This window comes from Rhinolophus sinicus, chromosome 3 (assembly GCF_057876585.1).
Source record: "Rhinolophus sinicus isolate RSI-liver-muscle chromosome 3, RSI-T2T, whole genome shotgun sequence".
Taxonomy (NCBI): domain Eukaryota; kingdom Metazoa; phylum Chordata; class Mammalia; order Chiroptera; family Rhinolophidae; genus Rhinolophus; species Rhinolophus sinicus.
In genome coordinates this window covers 62,686,609-62,710,323 of record NC_142503.1, presented here as the reverse complement: position 1 = coordinate 62,710,323, position 23,715 = coordinate 62,686,609, and the positions used below count along the sequence as shown (strand labels likewise).

Here is a 23,715-nt window from a genome sequence, read left to right as displayed (position 1 = left end):
GCTTCCCTACTCTGTTACAATAATGAGCTCATGAGTACAACTTAGTGAGTGGATACAAGAGGTTGCTATTATCACCATGGCTATCACTTTTCATACTAATTTTAACATATATTCATAGGTATTGTAATTTGCCTACCTGATAAAAAAAGTATAGAGAGAATCTTATCCTTTATTTTTTACTATAAAAGAGGAAAAATGTTCAATCTCTTCTGAAAGGTTATGATTCAGTTAGAAAATATATCAGGAAGCACATTCAGCAGGTATCTTAAATCCATCTTTTTAATGATGGCATTATTTTTATTCCAGTGCTAAATTTTTAAAATTAATTTTTAACATTTTATATTAAGAGCTGATAATGTAACATCTCTATCATGGCATATTCCTTTAAAAAATTAAATATCAATTCTCGGTTATAACCTTAGACTATAGTAAAGATTGTTAACTTAGAGTTTTTTCTATAGGTCTAATTTTTTATCATGATAATAGAAAATAACACTTATGATAAGAGATATAATTAACTGAATTCTAGCAAAATTTGGGACCAAGAAATGGAAATTAGGAGAAGATATTTCATTAATAATGTGCCGTTAACATATATTACTTAGAATTTAAGCCTTATTTCATTATACTGTAGGTGGCTTTTTATTAAGATTTTCCCTTAAAGGGTCAGCATATCTAAGTATTTATAACTGGGAGTTAAACCAGCATAAAACAAAAGTCAGTTGAGAAAATATTCAGAAATTTGTCCTGTGTACAGCTCTCAGTTTTGGCTGAATTCAAAGGTAAACCATTCTTTGATTAGCATCTTTAACTAACAGTGGCCGCATCAGGAGTCAGATATTCTCTCTCATGTTCTCAGTCAAAAAAACAAAATAAGAAAATAGGAGAGGGACACAAGTATTATACCCTTGGCAAATGAGCAAGAAGTCCAATCCCTTGTTAATGTAATACTGACAGCTTTTGCCAGAGAAGATGGAATGGACTGTGGGAGAATTTTGTTATCATTTAGCAGTACGTTTAGGTAACATTCAGTGGAGCCACTGTTGGCCTGGGAATCATAAAAGGGTAATAAAAGAAGCAGTTTCTTTTCAGTTTTTCTCATTGACCAAGAAGAATAGCTTCAAGGTGACTCTATCACCACTCTTTTCAACCAGTTAGGTTTCTCTTGGTAGGTGCAGCAAGGAGGTATTTACTGTACCGGCCCCTCCAAAGGGAACAGCACACCTCCCTGTCATGTGAGGGCTATTGATGGGTAGTGAGGATTTATTCCAAACGCGTGGTTCTCTCTGTCCTGTTGTCTACCCGTCTGTAGGTGACTGTTGCCAGTCCTGTGAATGGCTGCACAATTAAGTGTAGCAACTGTCTTGGCCTAGAACAATCAAAGAAAGAAGGTTCAGAAACTGCAGATGTAGTACATACTAGCAATTCGGTCTTTTCTAATGGAACGTTTTGGTTGTCATATACCACTATGAAAACCACGTAGTGGCCATGTAGTGCTAACCTGTGGATTTGTCTAAGTTCCTGAAAGGCCAGAGGACATCGCTACCTCTCAGTTCATCCCCTCTCCTTAGGCAGGGACTATGTCGTAGTCGGCAAGAAAGTGAGTTGTCCGCGTAAATGTTTTGAGACCTTTTATTTTTATCACATGGGAAGAATGATAAAGAGATCATGAAGTAAAATCTGGGACAGGACCTATTTTTGGAAAGGGAAGTAGAAATTTCTAAGAGGTATAGGTCTCCTTAGTAGGAGGGAGTCATATGGGGCCTAGTTCTTATGAAGTCAGACAGACCAGGGCAGAGGGACTTAACCAGATGATCAATAGAACCCCAAGGCCTTAAACGGTCTGGGAACCTCCTAGAATTATATGCAAAGCATTGTTTATATGAACGTAGATGTATAGCTTACATTAGATTCTAAAAAAAACATAATGACCACACACACAAACAAAACCGAAGTTTTGAAGGATTGACACAAGCAAAGAAGCAGTGGGAGGTCGTGGAGTGGGTGTACAATTCAATTTTATGCATTTTTAAGCTTAGAGATGGGGTCCATTGAATAACAACAGTAACATTTAAAGTAGTTCAGAGTGAAACAGGTCTCTGATACAATGTTTACAGTTCTTTCTCCCCAAAATATTTCCTGTTCAAATTGACATACAGTAATTAATGTTAAACTCATTTAATATTAGTATTTTACTAAAGGAGTGTGTTTATGGGAGGGAGCAGGGCCAAGCAAAATGAGTTAAAAGCAGTTGGTTATGTCTCTGGCGCTCAGCGATATGTATCATTTTGAAGTTAGTCATTCATGTAGGCATGATGATGCATAGTGAGAATATAATAATGAGGGGAAGGATCGCTCCCTTTCAGAAGATTAAAGTTTCTGGAGATATCTCCCCAATTAACAATCACAATGTGATATAGTAAGAGCTAAAATGAATGTATGTGTGGGGTGAAATAGGAAGGAACATGGAAAATAGGAAACTAAACGGGCCTGGGATCTGAAGGCAGGCTTCTCAGAGGAGATGGGACTAATATCTAACATTTATGCAGCACTTACTACCTCTCAGTTACTGCTGACTCAGTTAAACATCATACACTATTGAGGCATAGAAAGACTAAGTAGTAATCGGCCAAAGTCACAGGGCCAGTAGGAAACAAAGTCAGGATTTGAATCCAGGCCACCTGGCTCGTAATTCCATGGGTTAGCCCCTCTACTACCTCTTGTGTATCAGGTACTGGTATTATAAATAGCAGTGTGCCACATAATAAAACACGGGGGACAAAATGGAAAAAATGGGGAAAGCCAGAGAAAGAGAGAGAGAGAGAGAGAGAGAGAGAGAGAGAGAGAGAGAGAGAGGAGTCCAACTTCCAGCTTCCCAGAGTTCAATGTTTTCTGATTTTAAATTCAGATTCATTAATTTTTATGAGGCTCAGCTTTCCCTATAGTTCCTTATTTATTCTCTCACCAAATAGAGGGGTCCTAATACTTATCTGTGGGGTATCTAAATTTCCACATATGTAGCTTGTTTTGGGTTGCATTTTCACTCAACTTCAAAGATAATCACTTCATCCTTCTAATCATTCATTCACTCACTCATTCATTTACTCAATTCACTTTGTAGTTTTACTCTCACTGTTTTGGATGGTCTATTTGGCACCTTCCTCAAAAGAGATAAGAAATACAAAATTCAGTTTTGAAAACGAAGGTGGAAATATTTCTTATCTTAGTTTGACCCTCACATGCTTTCCTCGTCATATAAATTTGAAAAATAAGTTATACTAATAATAATAATAATACCAGAGAAAAGAGGGAAAAACAGCTTCAATTTCTTTCTGATGTCTATGACTAAAACAAAAAAATCAAACAAACAAAAAAGCAGAAAAGCACACACACAAACACACACAAACAATTCCTGCAGGTTCTTCATGATTTTGCAGCAACGTATTAGGCTTACATGATAAAGAAGGTTCTTTATGAACTCGGGGACATGGTGTTAGCATTCTGTCTCTTCCCCTGCTATGTGGCTCCATGGAAGCAGGCGCTCGCAAAGGCAAAATGCTCCTTTAGGCCACAGTGTGCTCCAAAGTCCCACCTGCTCTCAGGAAGTGACTTAAGTACTGGCAAAAGCGCTGCTTATTATTTGTTCCTATGCGGTCCCTGCTGACTTCTTATTGTAATACTGTTAAAAAGTTTTCTTTACTGGAACAAATATATTCCATTTGGATTATGTCATGAATTTCATCTGGAATAATGAGACTTTCAATAGCTTTTGTGTGTCACCTCTTTTTCACATCACTTGTCTGGTGGCACCAAGAATACTTCCTCACTGAAAATAGATCCATTTACAGTCAATAATAGGGCGGTTAGTGTTCGTTTTTCTTGGGAAAATGAAAATGTGCACCTTTTATCCTATTATACTGATCCACCAGCTTCAGATTATCTGATTTTCGAGCTTCTCATTTTCTCTTGTATCTTAATGCTATTATTAACAAGAATTCTGTTGCTAATGGTTTTGAAAAATAATATGTGTGCTTTCAGCCACTACCCGTATTTTTATGGTTTGTCTGATTTAGCTGGACTTTGATAATTATTCCAAATACTGCTTTGCTGTGGATCAAATGTGAGGAGCCCAACATCCTTCTAGATTTATTTTCAATGTCCTTAATTTTGCTACAAGAGAATGGAATTAATATTGTAACAGTCACAAGGTGAAAAATACTTCTAAGTGTATAGTTTATATTTTTTAAGAGTTTGTAGTCTATATTCTCTGCTATCTCTTTACATTTATATATAGATATATAGAGAGACAAAAAGAGGGTTTTTGGGTTTTTTGTTTTGTTTTTGCTTTAGAACATTAGTTCTATGAATATCTGGTCATATTTTTTCATGGAGAAATTCTAAAAATATATATATATATTCCAGAGCAGTGTCCCCTTAACATTGGTTTTTGAGAAAATCCTGAATGTTAATAGATGTACTGGTAAATGTATTCATTGGTCAAAAAATTTTGAGAAACATTAAGTTTCTAAAATTTTTACATTATTATAGAAGTAAATAGAGACTTTAATATGCTAATTTGCATCACGAATCACCTTAAGGATTATTTAGATGTAGTAATTCCCAAAACTATTTGATCATAGAACCCTTTTCAAATGATTATCAGTTTGAGAAATGCCTTTTAACAGACTGGCAGACGTTAGTCCCTGGATGCAGAAATAAGTAACTTTTATCATAACCCGGTCGTGAAGAAAAAGTTTGTGTTCAAAAACTCTAAAAAATATGAAAACAGAGAATTTTATGTTATATTTTAGAAAACATTTTTATTAAAATTATATAGAGGGAAAAAAACCCCTCAACTGTTTAGTTATTATTTACATGGATTTATTCATTGTTTGTTGATGGTAAATTAAAGTCTTGCACTAAAATGGAAATTTAAATTTCTTCTTTATACTGTTATTAGGATTTAGGAGAAATTTATATTTCCTAATTATCATAGAGCTCATCCTATATAAAGAAACAATCATTATTTCAGTTATTTTATAGCAATGATTGGTGGCCACCAAACATAGTTGCCTGTGTATAAACATGTGTATCCAAAATTTCTTGAAGAAAAACAGTTCCATAGTGATAAAAACAAACAAACAAATGAAAAACAACAGATAAAGACCAGATTGACTTAAAGGGGGAAGGAAAACTTGGGTTGATTGCATCCAGAGAAGATTTTCTGGAGAGGTGACTTAGAGAATAGCAAACACAACCTTGAAAGAAAGAAAACGGATTAATTTAGTGAAGATGATTTCTGCTGAGTGAAACTCTTTGCTAATTTGGTTAACAGTGAAGAACCTAAAGATCAGGAAAATAGATATGCTTAGGCAAATAGAAATTGTGAGCTAATGTGTGTTGATTAGAACACTAGTCCTGTGAGATACTGTGGGGGAAATAAGACAAATAAGTTTGGGAAATGCTATTTCATCCTTTGTGTTTAATTTTCCTTTAATTGAACTTTCACAAAATGAATTTATCACAGAATTATTTTCCCATAAATTAAAAACCCTCACAACACCCCTTGGGAGAACACTGAGCTAATAGTAATAGGAAATAAGGACTACTAATTAATGGACCTCTACCATAATCATTGCTTCTTTGGGACAAAAATGCTAAAATTTAGGTCATACATATTATTCTATCCTCTTTCATTATTATAAAGATGAAATTGAATTGAAACGAATTTACCTTTATTTCAATACAGTTAAATTTCTGAAATATAAGATCCTTTTAAATCCAGGTCATGTAGGCAAGACCTCTTCATGGGGAATCCTCAGACCCTACATAATTTTTAAACAAGTAGCACTGTTAGATTATAGTGCTTTGACTCAAACATTTGTGTGTGTGTGTGTGGGGGGGGGGGGCAAGCTGGGGGCCGAGGGCTTTTTTGCTTACTTTATAAACATTAACAATACTTTTAATTTATAACTGAGCCACACAAAGCCTTGTTTAAATATGCTTAATTTCCAGTCAAACTATTAAAGAATTAGGACAGATTCTTAAAATCTTTGAAAGTTTGGTTTATAAACATTCACTTCTAAATGCAATATTTTTAAGATTTACAAGATTAACTCAGCCCCTCCATCTACATGAGCAAAACTTAACAGGCTAAATCAATCAGGCTAAGTGGGAATCAAGCAATGGCTAAATGAATCATAATATTTTTATTCTCTTCTCATTTTTAGGTCATGATTTTAATGGGAAAACCTTAGTTATATGTTGGTTGCATGTGTTTATGTTCTCTGGCTTGCCTATGGAAGATTGGTGGATGTGAGTAGGGATGTTTCCAGATAGACTTTAATGTATGTCACTCAGGGGCTGACATCAATTTAGAGTTAAAATAGAATTTTTGTAGGTAATCACAGATTTTTTAAAGCTTTTTTTTCCCCCCTTTAAGAATAGGACTACATTCCACAGTGCAAGTTGGTTGACTGTGACTGGTCTCCCTCATATTGTCTGCAAAGATACCATGACAATTTTGGTCCTCAGTGAAAGTATCATATGGTTTGATGCAAACATTTAAGTTTAACTGAAGCTAACTGGATAAAATGATTAAATTACTGGAACCTTCCATCTAAATCCATGTGATGAATGTAACCTTTTTAAAAACAGATTCACCAGACCTTACATCATTCCTAAATAGCACTTTTAATTTTTCTCTCCAAAGGAACTTTATGCTTACTTCATAAGAGTTACAAATTTTTCAATTTGTAATTAATCCTTAAACCCCTCCTTAAATATATGTTTAAAGAAGTGGCAATAATAAAGGATTCTTTAAATCCTTGAAAATTTGGTCAAAAGTGCCATTTGGTGAGGTCAGTCCTATTCTCTATACTCTTGAAGAGCTTAAGGTATTTTTCTGTTAAAATGGTAGGGTGACTTGACAAGTAGCATGATTATACAGGGGAAATAATTAGCCTTTGTTTATCTTAAGTTGCATTGTTCTTATGAAAGTGTTAGATACCACAATTATTTAGATAGAAGTTATTTTTAAACATGAGTTCATGAATTATATAGTCTAGATTCAACAACTAAGTTAATTTGCTTATTTTCAATGAGATTGTAGTAACACTTCCAAGGTCTTAGAGGCATATCCTTTATCTAGCCTTTCATTCTTTAATTTTTTTAAATTTTGATTTCAGGCTACAAAAAATATCCAGATTCCCCAAATGATAATATTTTACTGCATTTCCACATTTGCATTCTCTCTTCAAACTTTTAAGTTGTTTTCTGAAAAGAGAATAGGTTGTAGACATTTACCCTTATATATACTTTAATGTGTATTTCTTAAAAACAAGGGCATTCTCTTTCATAACCACAGTATAGTTATCTAAATCAGAAAATTAACATTCATGCAATACTAACACTGAATTTAGACTTTACTCAGATTTCACCAAATTACCCCAGTAACATCCTTTATAGTAAAATACTGATCATGTATTGATTTCAGTTGTCATGTCTTTTTAGACTCCTTTTTTTGTGTTTGTTAGTGTTGCATTTTGTAAATTCAAATTTATATAACATTTACCACTCGGACATAAATTCAATAAGGTTTTTTTTATTTTTATTTATTTTATTTTTATTTATTTATTTTTTTTAACTTTTATTAGTTTCAGATATAAACTCCTTTCGTCTAGAACATTTCCTAGTCTTTGTGTTTCTGGACACGATACTTTTTTTTAGTTTCAGGTGTACAAAGTGTACAAAATTAAATAGTTAGACATTTATACCCCTCACAAAGTGATAACCCTCTTCTTCCAAGTTACTACCCCTCTGACATCTTATATACTTGTTACATTACCATTGACTATCTTCCTTATGCTGTACTCCACCCCTGTGACTATATATATATATATCTGTGTGTGTGTATATATATATATGTATATATATATATATATATATACACATATATGTATATATATATATATTTACTTATAGTTGACATACAATATTCCTCACTTCACCTTCAGTTGTACAGCACATTGGTCAGGCATCTTACACATTCTATGAAGTAATTCCCTTGATAAGTCCAGTGCCCATCTGGCACGCTACATAATCTTTACAATATTATTGATTATATTCCTCATACTGTATTTCATATCCCTGTGACTATATTGTGTCTATTAATTTGCTCTTTCTAATCTTTTCACCTTCGCCCCCATCCCCTCCCCCCTTCTGGATACAATACTTTTGAAGTGTATAGACCAGTTATTTTGTAGAATGTCTCTCAATTTGGGTTTCTCTGATGTTTCCTTGTGACTAGATTACAGTTGTATCAGACTTTAAAAAAAAAAGGAATTGCATAACGTGATTTTACAACAACAAATTACATTCCTGTTTATAGCTCTGAAAATCAATATAATTATTTGTCATATTTGCATCAAACAGAATACTCAATCCAGATTCCCAGAAGAAAAGACTCTCCTAGGAGACTTTATATGTATTTCTTAAAGAACAAACCAGATTTATTTATTGAGTATCTTGTTAGCTTTGATGGTTTATGGAATCACATAGATTGTTCTAGAATTTACTGAGAAAACAAATACAGTGTACAATAATATTGATTTTCTCTTTTCACAGTTACTCCTGAATGCCCAGAGAAAGGAAGAAACTTTTTCCTCTCTTTAGATGAACTCAAATTCTTATCACAGCTCATAAAATCCTTTTTGAAGCTGGAAAAAAATGTTCAAGAATTGTTAGAAGAAATTTTTTTATTGCTTAAGGTATCCAGGAATACTTCAGGTAACATACTGTTTTGTTTAAATTTGTAAAGCTATCAATCTTTTTGTTTTTGCTTCCAGTCACTGAATCGGTGCCATTACTTGAAAAAAAAAAAAAATACATGATAGAATTCTTTAAATAAACAAAGTATGAAAGAAACATTAAAAATTAAAGAAAATTCTATGAAACCATAGAATTACAGTTTTAGCCTTTATACATAGCAAATCCCATAATTCTAGTCGACAAAGCATCATAAGTCAATTCTGGATAATTGTCTTTGACTAAAATCATTTAGCTAAAGTGAAAAGAACAAGCAGACTGAATGATGTAGTAGCTGCTCTTCTGCTATTAGCAGCTGGATGATGGTGAGCAAGATATTTAGTTTCCTTGGACCTCAGTTTTCTCATCTTCACAATAATAGCGTAGGACCAAACTAATTTTTTCTTCGTTTTGTTTTGCAATTAGATGCTTTAGATTACAGTATGTTATGTAGGGCTGTGAGAATTAAATGATTTAGTGTATGTAAACTATTTAAAAGAATGTCTAGACTATCATAAACAATAAGTGTGAGCTGTTCCTATAGTAGTTATAATTATATGATATGTTGCTTTAAGTTTAGTCTTAACAAAATCCTTTTGAAAAAAAATTGTGCCATGTTGAAATAATGTGCCGTGTTGAAACAATGCTTCTAAAATTAAAAGTAGAGTTCAAAGCCATAATAGTTAAGATATGGTCTTGTCTTCTTATCTATACTTATAAAGATTTGCATCTATATCAGAATGAACTATACATGATACCATATATCATTTTAAGGAGAATAAATATAGATAGTGGCTGCATTTATAAAACAAAATTAGGAAAGCAAGTGATTAATAATCAATCTGAAAATTTCAAAATCTGATTTCTTAGTAAGTAATTACATTTAGTTTAATGTATTTACTTTTGTATTTACTTACTTTGCCTGGGTAACTAACATTAGGTAAGTTATAGGGTTGGAGTTTGTTTTATATTAAGCATAGCTTACTGGCCTTCTATGTTTCAAGTTAAGTTTAAATAGCAGTATTAAATTATAAAGTAAATAATATAAACAATTTTCCAAATTTGGAGATAATTTAAAGAAAAGTGGAGGTGGATTAGCGACTTCTGAAACTGACAAAAAGCCAATGGGAAAACAATGAAAATATAAGACATAAAATATGAAAATTATAAGACAGAATGAAAAAGTAGATTAATTAGAAGATAAAGTGAATCCTAGAGGATCTTCTAGATGGAACTGACTGGATTAAAGAGAGATCTGAATAGAGAAATTTGACATCCTGATTTTTGATTAACATGTTGGTTCCTTAAGCAGTTGGACACTTGGTGTGAGTACTCACCCATCACTCCTGGCTAGGATTTGGCATTCCTCATGTACATATCTAGCTGATCTTTTCTGAGCTGTGGATCAAGAAACAGAGTGACCTCCAACAAACCTGGACCCTTACCCATTCAGGCTCACCTTGTGTCTGTCCTAGGCCAGGCTCTAGAGATATTAGTTCAATTCTGAGAACTCTATTCCTCTTAAGGGCAGCATAAATTCAAAATTAGAATCATGTTAGAGAGGTATTGTGAAGATATAAAACTGAAATGGCCAAGAATTGAAGCAAAGGTTTGACCTAGTGGTTTTAGAGAAAAAGAAAGAGCTGGTTCAACTTTACTAGATTAAGTTCAAGCAATGTCGAGTCTTGCAAATGCTATAAATTTAAGAGCAATAGTTACCATTATTGAATAAAACCAACAGAGAAATTATATAATTATGCCACAATATACTGCCTTACCCCAAATTTATCATATAAGCAGCGTGGTATATAAAAGTAACTTTAATATCACAATAATAGTGTGCTATAAAACATATTTGTGGATTATCAAACATAATATGAAATGAATTTTGAGGGACAGGTATAAGAAATGTCTAAGTACTAGAACATCTCCTTGTGGTATATGTCGTCTTTTTTGTTGAAATTCATGTTTCTTTTTGTAATAAAGCCAAGATTGATTTAATCTGACATAACTTTATATAAATGCCCCCCTGAAAGGTGTCTTGAGGGAAATTGTCAAGAAAAATCTTAAATGTTTCATTCAGTGTAGCCAAGTTAATCCATTCTTATCAAAAGACTTGGTTTCTTAAATTAAGAAGGAAAAGATTATTGAAACAGATGATTAAAGAAACCAAATGTATCTTAGGTTATCCTGATAGTCACTGTTTTGCTTAGAAATCTTATGTGGGAAAGAATGGGGTGGAAAGATCAAGTAATTTGGTATCTTGTGTATTTCTTTTGATTGGAGCATGTTTTGCTAATAAAGATCTTGGAAAGAGTTGCCTATGTCTGTGTAACTAAAACAATGTGATGGAAGGTGAAGTTTTTTTTTTCTTCATTGTCCAGATATTTAAAAAATATCCATGTGCTTCACATCACATAAAGAAAATATAAAGATGACTTACCAAATAATTTACTTCTTACTTTGATGTTTCCTATGATATGGTAGAGTTAAGTCAAATTGGCAGTGTTCTTAGTAATTTGATTATAAATTGAAATCTCTATAGAGTTTATAGAGATACAAGAAATATTTTTTGAGAAAGGAAAGGTATTTAGTCATTATATTTATTTGCTTTTGGGAGGCATGATTTGATGGTGTTCTATTTTGGTCATTTCCGAAAAATGATAGGACATTATTTGACTGTTATGGTACCTTACTGTATTTCTTTTAGGTGATTCTATCTTATGGAGTGGCCTCAGGTTTGATTTGTGGGGCACTTCTAATGCTCCTTCAGAATAAAGTTGTTCTGTCGGGCAGTTCCTCAAATTTTCCAAAGGTGGCATCTGAGATTTATCTAAACCGGGAGGTTTCTTGGCCCTCATTTTTCTTTAGCCCCAGCATTGACAAAGAGCAATGGCTGCTTCAATTGTATGTAAGAAGAACACTTAGGGTTTGTCTCAGAAGAATCAAAGATTTCAGATCTTCTGAAAGATTGTTTGTACTCTTAGGGGGTCTTAAGAGGGGTCAAATGGCTTCTAAGAGTTCCTTAGCTAGATGGTTAAGGGACTGTATTAGGGAGGCGTATGTAGTTAAGGTAAAGAGGCTCCCAGGGTTTGTAAAGCTCATTACACTAGGACTTTAGCTGTTTCTTGGGCAGAGAGGTCGAAAGCTTCCACATTGGAAATTTGCAAGGTGGCCACCGGGGCTTCTCTTCATACTTTTTCATGGTATTATCTCTTGGATGTAGTCTCTTCTACAGATTCAGCTTGTGGTGGGAGGTTGCTTGTGAGCCAGAAAAGAACAGGGAAGAAAAGAAAGACTTGTAGTTCCCACTTAGAGCTGCCAACAAGGCCAGTTGCTTTGTAGTGCACACAATGGGAGTCTATGAAGACCAATTTGGGTGTGAAAGTGGATGTCACAGGGAAGTACTGCCAACCTCTACTCTCTATGAAAGAAAGCGACAGTGTGGAAACTAACCTGAAGTGTAAATGAACCACAGCGAACTCTGTAGTGGCAGGCTGTTTAGCAGCTAGCATTCCTGTGGCTCTGCACTCTCCTGAGGTCCTTAATCTGGGCATGCTCTTAAAGAAACCAGAGTTGACTGTGTGCAAATAACCTACATTTGAGAGCCATGAGTCCAAAATGGGCTACCTCCTCTGGACAATGCTAGTAAGTGGATAGAATTTTCAATATATTTTAAATAGGTGAAATAATTTGTCAAATGTTCACAGAGCTCCTAATGTTTGGAAATGTCAAATTTTGAAATTATCCATTTTGAATTCCAAACAAATATTAAAATGCCACAGTTTGTTAACACCATGAGATATTTGTCTAGATTCAGTGTTGCTAATCCTTTATAATATAACCCTGTGTGCGTGTATAGATGGATAGTAGATTTCTAAAGTGGAATTGCCAAGTAAAAAGGTATATTCGTTAAGAGGATGAAAAGACTAGGAACAGTCTGAGAAAAATATTTGCAAAACACATATCTGATAAAAGACTTGTATCCAAAATATACAAATAACTCTTAAAATTCAAAAAGAAAACAAAAAAGTCAATTAAAAAATGAGCGAAGGATCTGAACAGACACCTCACCAAAGAAGTTATACAGATGGGAAATAAGCATATGAAAAGATGTTCAACATCATCGTATGTCATCAGGGAAATGCCAATTAAAACAAGGAGATAGCACTACACACGCATTAAAATGACTAAAACTTGAAACACAATACCAGTTCTGGCAAGGATGGAAAGCAACAGGAACTTCTCATTCATTGCTGATAGGAATGTAAAATAGTGTAGTGTCTTTGGGTGACAATTTTGTGGTATCTTACAAAGCTAAACATTGTCTTGTATGATCCAGTAATCATGCTCTCAGGTATTTACGCAAATCAATTGAAATTTATGCTCACTCAAAAAACTGCGCACAAACATTTGTAGCAGCTTTATTCATAATTGCCAAAACTTGGAAGCAGCCAAGATGTCCCTCCCTAGGGAAATTGATAAACTGTGGTACATCAATACAGTGGAATATTATTTAGTGATTTAAAAAAAAATGAGATATCAAGCCACAAAAAAAAAACACACACACAAAAAAACATGGAAAAATCTTTAACACGTATTGCTGAGAGAAAGAAGCCAATCTGAAAAGGCTACAGGCTATATGGAAAAAGCAGAAGTATAGAGACAGTAAAAAGATCAGTGGTTGTCAGGGGGAGTTAAGAAGGGAAGAGTGGTAAATAGGTGGAACATAGGAGGTTTTCAGAACAGTGAAATTATTCTCTCTGATATAGTTAAGATGGAAACATGATATGCATTTGGCAAAACCCACTGAACTGCACAACACAAAGAATAAACCCTAACATAAACTATGGACTTTAGTTAATAATAACCTACCAATGTTGGTTCATCAGTTATAGCAAATATACCATACCAATGCAAGATATTAATAATAGGGGAAACTGAGGGCAGGAGAAGAGAGAGTATATGGAAACTCAGTATTATTTGCTTAATTTTTCTGTAAACCTAAAACTGCTGTAAAAAAATATATTAATAAAATAAAAGATACGGACATTTTGAGAGTGCCAAGTCAGTTTGTCCTATCTATCTTGACTGTTAATGGTATTTTTGTTATGCAGAATTGGTTTATGGCTTCTGCAATTTGTGTCCTTCTGAAGTCTTTTCTACACAGATCTTCTGGAAATATATTCCATATTTTCTTTTAGTAGCCTTAGAGTTTCCTTTTCTTTAAAAATCTTGAATTAATCTGGATTTTATTTCAATATTAGAATTGATCCTTATTTATATTACCATCTTCTTAAAAGACATAATAAAATACATGCCGAAAGCATTTTAGGTAAAACGGTATAACACTGATCTAAAACTTTCTCTAAATTGTGATGTGTGTTGAGAAATGAAACAGGATTACTGAACTGCAGTCCATGGGCCCATGAGGTTCATGAATGCACTTTACAAGAGGGCCTGGGAATCCTCAATAGTGTGTGTGAGTGTGTGTGTGTGTGTGTGTGTGTGTGTGTGTGTGTGTGTGTGTGTGTTTGTGCGCGTGCACTTACCATGGAGTCATATTGTGCATTTTGGATGGAGTGTTCTGTCACTTGAATCATGTTCTCAGACGTGTTCACAAATCTAAAATGATTAAGAAACACTAGAACTGAGAAAAACTTTTCTTCAGAATAGATAAACTCTGATAAAATTTCCCAAAAGGATGTTATTATTCCTTATCAAATAGAATATTTTCCTCTCTAGGGAATGTTTCTGTGAACTGTATTACTTAGGAATCATTTACGATTAAGCTTATAGAACCATATTTAGGAAAAAAAACATAAAATAAAAACCACAGATCTTCTAGATGACTATATTAGTCAGAAGCCCTAATGAGAAGAATCAGTAAGATTTCGAAATTTATTTACCCAGGACATATGGAGAAACTGACTCTTAAGGGTCTTAAACATTTTTTTAAGTTACATAATAGTTATAATTCATCATCATATATCAAGTCTAAGCAAAAAAAATAAAAGAAAGAAAAATACTGCCTCATTCATATAAAATTAAAATATAATTAATAGAATCTTAATGGAAAAGTGGAAAGATTTCTTTGTGGCCTATTTGTTCATTACATTTTTGTAGGTTCATTTTTTTCTTATGAAAAGAGTTCCTTAATTCTAAAAACTAAAATTTGAGAAAATAGTTCCATTTTAGGAGACAGAGATTATTTCTTATCTGTCCAAGTGTTTGTGTTTTCCAATGAATTATTGATATACTTATTAAGAATGTAATTATTCCTAATATGCTGATGTTTAACCATTTTGTTCTTCCTGTTTCAAGAAAAGAGCTATTAAAGTGCTAAGGAACACCACCAGTTTTCAAATGCAATACTTTAGAATTTAAATTTTTACAGGAACAAGGAAGTTAATATTTACTTTGTACTCTTAACTTATCCTACATTATCACCATGAAAATGAATTAATGATCCAATTTTATAGATTGCATATGTATGTACATCAAATATGAATATGAATGGCACATAAATTTCATCAACTTGTATGCTTGGAAAAGGACTCTATATATTTTGACACTGTCTTATTGTAATGGTGACATCACCCTACCTTTTGTTGACTATATTCTCTGCATCTTGATATGTATGTGTGTATATACTTTTGATAGAGCTTTTCTACATAATTAATTTTAACCAGAATCTATTAATTCTGACTAGTATGGAATGTCTTAATGTATGTTTGTGTGTTTGTTTCCTTTTTTTGTTTGTTTGCTTTTTTATTGCATAGGAATTGTGGACACATCCAATAGAGCAGCTGTAATAGAGAAACCTAGAGCAAATGCAACCAGTATTCCTTCAGAACAATTACTACCAGTACAAGAGGTAAGTGAGGAAAAACAGGGTGGTTTTTCTTTATTCATATGTAATAGTATCATATGTCTGTGAATCCATTATGAATCAAAAATGTTTTGAGCTTTACCCTTTGACACTAAAAAAATAATTCTTGGTTGAAAATTGGCTTCTAAATTCTGACAAAAATTGAATTTAGTAGAGACACTGTTCTCTTTGATGCAAAGAGGGCTGTATTCTCATCCCAGCTTAGGGTCTACACTTTGAGAATTTGTATAGATAATTGTTGAAAGGGGGGAAATGGAGATTAAAAAGGAAAGGAAAAAGAAACTAATAGTTTTAACTGGCTTCTGTGTGCTGTTTGTTCTCAGACCTATTACCACTCTTCTCCTGCTCTGCTCTATGTTATAGAGAATTACGTCTTCCAGGCTTCTGGGAAGGTTTGGCCGATGAAAGGCATTGATGGAAGACTAGGAGGGTGGATGTTGGAGAAAAACCATAGTATGTCTTCCCCTCTCTCTGTTTTAGGGAACATCTCTAGTAGTATCTGTGACTCCTTCATCTCCTCCATGGGCCCTGCTCCTGCCACACAGTCCTCCCTCCATGATTTCGGTTCCACCAGGCAGTTCTGCCTTACCTTTAGTTTTGATTGGTGGCCCCAGGAACTAGACTCCCATAGATAGTCCCTAAACCCTTTCTTTCTTCCTCTAGCCCTAGTAGTAGTAGTGGCTTCCTGCTGCATTAATATCTGTCTTGCTTCACAACTCATGTTTGGCTCCTCAAAATTTTATCCCCTTAGTAACCTACATTAAAATTTCTCATTTGGAAATACCTAGATTGGTTTCTGTTTTCTGAATGGATCTTGACTGATATAGTAGGCAAACATTTAAAATGTCAAAAGAACATAGATTTTTAACAGTTCAAGTTAGAATGCAAGGAAAATAATCAGGAAAATGCAAAGTTATACATTAATGCTTTAACCAAAAATCAGAGTAGGTATTAAGAAATTGGTGTTAGGTAATTGAAGAAAGGGATTCAACAGGTTATTTACTTTGTGCACAGAACAAAAAGCCACATTATTTCCTCTTTCTTCTTGGATCAACTACTAAATGTTCTATATTCTAACTGGAACATTTTGGTGCCAAACATCAGAAAGTAAGAGTGGAAGGAACCAAACAATATTTCATGACAATAAATCGACTTCTAGGAGGACATTTGGGTAATAAAGGTTTTCAGTGTTCTTTTGAAGACAAGCTATTAATGTGCTTGATTTTCTATATTTTGAAAAGAGACTTCAGTTGGGTCAAAGTATTGTAACCTTGTAAATTACATGTAAATTACCATGTAAATCACATATGAATCACATGTAAATCACCATGGTCCAAGGTTATCATCATTGAACACACAGGTAGCCATGGCGATTACCAGCAATTTTCAGCAGAATATGTTTCCTTGGATGAATGAATGAATGAGTGAATGAATGATTTTAATAAATAGACATGCCCTCATGGGGTTAAAAAAACAACAGACTTTTGTTGTTGCTGTTTTTAATTTTCATGGAGGTGATTTCCTTTTTATATTTCTGTCATAAATGTGCCCCAAGGAAATACTATTATGGCACAGGGACTATACCCATGACACTTCTAGAGTTTCACATAGAAGAAAGGAGATTACATGAGCTGCATAGATTCAAATATTGAATAATTTTATGTAAAAATAAGGTGAGCGATGTGTTTTCATGCTCTTTGATGTTAAAGGTCCAAATAAACTTAGGAAGGTTCAATTACAACTTAATTATAAGCATAGTAAATATGAGAGCCACTTTTTCCAGTTATAGAATCATGAAATCATAGAATTTTAGTTTTGGAAGAAGAATCACTTTTATTACTTTATATATTATATACAAAAAGCATGAAATTAATGCTGAGTGGGATGTGTGCAAAAAAATGAAAATAATTATCACAATCTCAGTAATTTTATACTGAAAGAGATCATAGAAATCATTTAACTCAGCTCTCTTATTTTTCTAACAAAAAACCTGAGATCCAGAAAAATTAGTAATTTAGTCAGGGATATTGAGCCTAAGGTCTTCTGAAGTTGAAGTATGTAAATTATTACTGTAAGCAAGATTACATTAAAACAGGGAAAGCTTAATTCTAAGAATAGGTTTAGCCTACTACCCATAATGTTTTTAGTACTTTAGAGAATATTGGAGGATTTGGGGGAAATATGCATTCATAAATATATTGCCATATAAGACAAAGACCAAAAGAAAACAAGTAATATCAGCCCCCACCCCAACCTTTTCCACTCCTCCCAAACAGAGTAATGCAGATCTTTTTAATTTTTCATTTCCTAGAACAAAAGTAGTGCCACATACCACTTTGTGAGTGGAGAAACTAAATAAAATTCTAAAGTAAAAATCTAGAAAGGTGAAGTGTTGTATTTTCTCTGAGAAATATATTTCTTATTGCTATTTTTTGGCTTGTCTGGATTTCTGATAGTGAAAAAGAAATAAAAGATTGAATATTAAACACTGTCATGTTGCAATACTTGTTAACAATAAACTATAAAAAAGACTATAAAATCTAATTTAGACTTTATTAAATATATTGAATTTAAAGTTTGTTTTATGTGATAAATAGTAAGTATAACTTTCAGTTCTCATAAAGGTAGTTTTATTGAACTATATTTAAGAGATTAAATTTTGAAAAAGTTTTTGATTAAATCCACTGATGAATTAAAATGAAATGTCAGTATATTACTGTGTAAAGAATGCACATGTTTTTGTATATTGCTTTATTCACTGGGTAATATTTTTCAGGTTGTAAGAATGGCTTTCTTTACACTTTATCAAAGAATCCCTATATTCAACATGCTGAATGAAAGCAATAATTTTATCTCTATAACAATAGAAACATTTGGTGAATTAAGACTAATATAAACTCATATAAATTTACATTTCAGGCTACTTTACTAGATTTTGGCTGGAGAAAAGCATTTAAAGAAATATCTCTTCCCATGGCACGTTGTGTAACAACAGCAATTGAAGATTTTTCTATGAACATTCTCCAACAGGAACAGAAGGAAAGGTCTTCAGCTGTGACTTATGCTATGAACCTTGTAAATGTTCAGCAAGTTTGGCAAGAGAGCCATGTGGTTTCTGAGGAGGACCAACCAAAGAAAATTGCAAAGGCGAGAATCAAATGAAATGCTTTCAAAACTGTAGACTGCGATAATGATTTTATATATATATATGCCATTTATATATGCCATTGCATAGGGGACCTGTAGAAAAATGGTGGAGCCTCTTGGCAAATACTTGATACCTGACCCAATACCAGTTTTCTTGTCTGGTATCATGGGCCACTGCTAGTGAAATGTACTTAAACCTGTTACCACCTTGTTGTTCCATGAGACTTAGGCAACTAAGAAGGAGGCCTCTGTGATTTCATGAGGAGCTGGGAAAACTGCTTGTTTGAGTTATGCCTTCAAATGACTTCAGGAGAAATTTAGGAGGTTGAAGGAGTCTTTTGTTGATTTGGGCAAACTTTAAATCTTTTTATATCCCTTAATGAATATTCTATTTCATTAGCATCAGGCTTACATCTTTATATGTGGTTTGAGAGGCACAGAACAGTCTGAGAAAATAGGAAGTAATTATGCAAATAATAGATACTCAGTAGTAAGTCCACAATGAGTTCAGCAACTTATGATTGAAATATTTTTAAAAGACAGTTTTTAAAGATGGCCTCCTATTCTGCTACTGCTACCTTGAGGGTCTAGAACATTCCCCAGGAACACAGTTGGCTAATCTGGAGTGGAGGCAAGTTTCACCGTCCAATCTACCACACCTCCTTTGCCATTAAGAAGGAGTAGATTCATAATAACTAGTGAAAAGCTAGGCATATTACTTCTAAAAGTTGCTGACTTCTTACCAGTAAGAAGATGCTACATGAGATTGTTTTTGATGCTTCTAGATTAAGTTAAACTGATATAATCTTATTTATATGTGGTGATTAATAAAAATAAACTTTTTATGAAAATTTAGCAAAAGAAAATTAAAATAAATTCAATAATAATGCAATCATTAATATCAAGGATACATATTTTATGAGTCCTATTAACTACAAATAAAAGTATTGTCATGTAAAGCTATTTCATGAGTTTTTCATAATGTCTGTCTGGTAAACATAAGGTTTGAAGGTTATATATATAGAAAAGCATCATTTTGGTATTTCCTTATTTGACATAAAACACTTAACTTTCTACAACTGAGAAATCGATTACTATAAAGTTGTGTCATTATATTTATGTTTGATGCCAAATTCATTATTTAGGAATTTGGCTCCCCTGTACATAAATTACATGGTGCTGTCAGAGTACAAATAATTCAATGCTACATTTATTTCTCCCTAGTTTTGTTCTGACATCATGGAAAAACTTGACACAATGCTTCCACTGGCTCTGGCATGCAGAGATGATTCTTTTCAGGAAATTAGAGCAAACTTTGTGGAGGCCTGTTGTAAAGTGGCAACAGCTGTCCTGGAGAGACTGCAAGAGAGAGGCAAGGAGGTTCCTTCCAAAGCACCCCTGAAAAACTTGCACACACTGCTCTCCACGGCGGTATATGTCTTCCAGCATTTTATGCAATACGATAATTTGATGAAAGAAAATACTAAGAAGTGAGTGTTGTTTAAATTAAATTGATGGCCATGCTGAAAGTGACATGTAATTTTTGGATATCACAAGAGTGAAATTTTGATGATAATATTTGAGGAGAAAATAATAATAAACACAGAGAATTATTTTTATTTGTCTTGACTAAGACATGTCAAAAAGGTGGAGCATGGGACATATTAAGCCAGATGCATAGATAGTAAGAAAGATATCTATTTTCTCTAAAGGCTTCTAATCTGGAGCAAATTTTCTGAATGCTGTTATGACGTGACCAAACCAAACCCTTTCCATTTCGTAAGGACATTGTACTGACTACACCGAAAAAAAAAAAAAGTAAACTTTTTGTCCCATGTATACACAGTTGTGGCATATGCACCTCTCTCTTGTTTCTAAGCCAACAAGATGTTAGGAGCTGACGGAAAATAAATGCATTTCAATCTATTCTATTGACTAACATAAACATATTTCAGAACATGAACTTAGTAATAAATTAGCCTTAATATTTGAGGGGGAAGCATCTTAATTTTCATGTATTAGTAGTCTAAACAGGTGCTGTGTTTTCTGTATAGAAAATGAAAATGACCACAGCTATTCTCTCTCTGGCTACCCTTGTACTCTCTAGATGATAGCATGGCCCCTTGCAAAGGGACCGTGTGAACCTGGCAGTTCAGTGTGAGCCCAAGAATCTATTCTGTATTACTCATTTAGCCTTTTCAATTCCTTAGTCATGAGAGAAAGCATAATACAAATAGCTAAAGATAAAAGTAAAATACATTTGGCTTGATGTAGGATATAACTATGATATTTCTTTAATTCTCATAAGTAGTCAGATGTTGTGATTCATACTTGAATTGATAAACTAAATGTGCCAGAAATCACTTTATTTCTGTAAAGTATTTTAAAACAGTTTATGAGATAATTGACATCTACAGAATTATAATTTTTAAAATAAAAGGATTGTGTTTGTGGGACTTGTGATAGCTTTATAAAAGTTGGTTCTGACAAATGCATGTTTTCTCTATAATAACGATAACCTAATGCTAAATAATACACTGATCTCTAATAACAGGCTTACAAAGAATACTTTTATTTTTGAGTGATGTATTGACAATGCAGTTTGTCTCAAGATGACGGGCATATTTGTGGAACAGCAGATGTACGTTTTCAAAGGACTCACAAAACAAAGACCAGCTTTTTTTTTTTTTTTTTTTTTTTTGGCTCTTTGGAAAGTGAATGTGGATGCAGACTTCAGTACTAGGAGGAAATGAATGATTGATATCTAATAATCAAAACCATTTGTAGTACTGGAGATTGTTACCTCCTACTGCACAGGCCTTAAATCTCTGTCTCTTTGATCATTCCCTCTGAGCAGACCCATATTTCTGGTGCCTGTCCAACGATATCAGGAATTCATCAACACGCTCCAGTTTCAGGTTACGGACTACTGCGTCAGAGTTTGTGCTACAAGCATTTTACAGGATGCTGAGAGCCACCACTGGAACGACTACAAAGCTTTTTATGAGGTGTGAAGTTAAGTTTACTATCCCTCCTTTTTACACAAATATGTTTTACTGCCTACCTGCTTTCTGGCTAATTAGAAACATGAGATTCGCATTACTAACACACTAAGGCTGTTAGGATAATATTTTTAAAATATTGAATTTGTACTTAGGAAAAACACTGTTTTGAAAAACCTGAAATAATTAGACATCAGAACTCTCCTTATGCTTAAAAGTAAAAATAACTTCATGAGAGCTGCAGTGTTTCAGTGCGATATAATAAGTTGGAATATAATGAGATACAATGAAAATTCAAAGAGATAACAACACCAAAATACTACAACCGTGTGTTTTTTCCAAAGGGACCAGTTATAGGTATCCTTGCATTTATTTTCTTGTTATTCATTTCCATCTATGTTTGATAAATATTTTTTATTAAGTAGCTTCATTCTTTATACTTACTTTTGCCTTATTGTATGTTGTGATGAGTGTGCTTCAAGACCCATCTGATCATTTATAGCTTACCTATTTTCATTTAGCCCATGTTTTGAAATCCCAAATTTGTATGAAATTAAAGCCTATTGGTTACCAGTACAACCAAACCCAAATCAACTAAAATGATTAATTATCAGCTTTCGTTAGTTTTCCTTTCCCTGAATCCCATTTATTATACATAAGCTACAATATCTGAAGTTCCTTGAAGTTGATTCCAGGACAGGATGAAACATTTATAATATCTTAATAAAAGATTATCAGTGTTTTAAAAAAAATTCATCAGTCAAGACCAGTCATTAGCTCTTCTCATGTAGCCTTTCCTCTGGATTGAAGCTTCTGACTTTTGCTGGTCTTGATTGTCCTAATCACTATGGAGAATAGAAAAAAACAGAGTGGAGTTTTATTCAGTGGAGTCACCTCCTTGACACTGAAGGTTCCTGTGGCGCCATTTGTGCTGGAGTTATTATCATAATAAATATTGCCACAACAGAGAAGAACAGCAAATAAGCTCTTTTAAAGGACTTTCCACTTTTTCTAAGGCCATTTCATCTCTCCTTTAGAGGTCCTTCTTTTTCTTTTTGCAAGAGCATCCATGTAAAGTTTTCCCAAACCTGACATACTTCAAGCAGCAGTGGGCAGAATGAGAACGAGAAAGTGGTATGGTACAGCTGCTAGCCCGAGATAAGGATGAAAGTATTGGTCTTTGCCTCTCCTGGCAGTATCACAGCTTCCCTATTTGCCTTGAGGTAAACAGAGAGGTTGAAAATGAATCCATCTCATGCTTCAAACTGTCAGTATGTCCGTGTGCTAATAAGCAATCTTATAAGACATTTTCATTGGAAAACAGGTATCATCTCACCGTATGTCCAACATAGAGGTATATTCCTCTCATGCAAATTGGGAACTATGCAGAAGAGTTGAACAGTGTAAATAATAAGTGGATGCATTGAGAACCTGTTATTGAAGTTACCAAGTATTTAAAAAAGAAAACAAATTACCATGTAACATGCAGCTCTTAGATCTTATGACAATGCTTTAGCTTCAAAGACAGAAATAACAAGATAGTTATTATAGTACCCTGTGATTACATGGTACTGTAGCTTGCATATACTTACATGGTCAGTAGTTACAATTTAATTGCAGAGTTAGTGGTTGTTATTTATGCTCAGAAAAATAAAGTGATACTGCTTTTCTATTTACCCAAAAGAAGAACCTTCTAAAATTAGCACAGATTTGAAACTGTTTTGACGACTGGAGTACCTGACATGGTTTTAGCCTGTTTACTGACCCCTTTCTGTTCCTCTCCCCATTATTCCAACTGATTTGTGAAACACGACTGGTTTTTTGGCAGGGCTGTTTTGAGAGGAAAGTAGATGAAATCTGCTTGAATGG

General features: G+C 33.6%; 1 protein-coding gene across 3 annotated transcripts in view; it reads left to right on the top strand.

Moving 5' to 3' along the window:
* The window catches only part of KIAA0825 (KIAA0825 ortholog), a 359,113-nt gene that overhangs the window by 80,616 nt on the left and 254,782 nt on the right, over positions 1–23,715 (top strand). For 2 of the 3 annotated variants that reach the window (XM_088796629.1, XM_074328710.2), the window contains 5 exons: positions 8,626–8,787; positions 15,588–15,682; positions 18,617–18,844; positions 20,069–20,334; positions 21,702–21,852. In XM_088796629.1, the coding sequence (XP_088652755.1) occupies positions 8,626–8,787; positions 15,588–15,682; positions 18,617–18,844; positions 20,069–20,334; positions 21,702–21,852 (902 nt within the window). The remainder of the gene's footprint in view (positions 1–8,625; positions 8,788–15,587; positions 15,683–18,616; positions 18,845–20,068; positions 20,335–21,701; positions 21,853–23,715) is intronic. The other variant, XM_019711761.3, reaches the window with a different exon arrangement.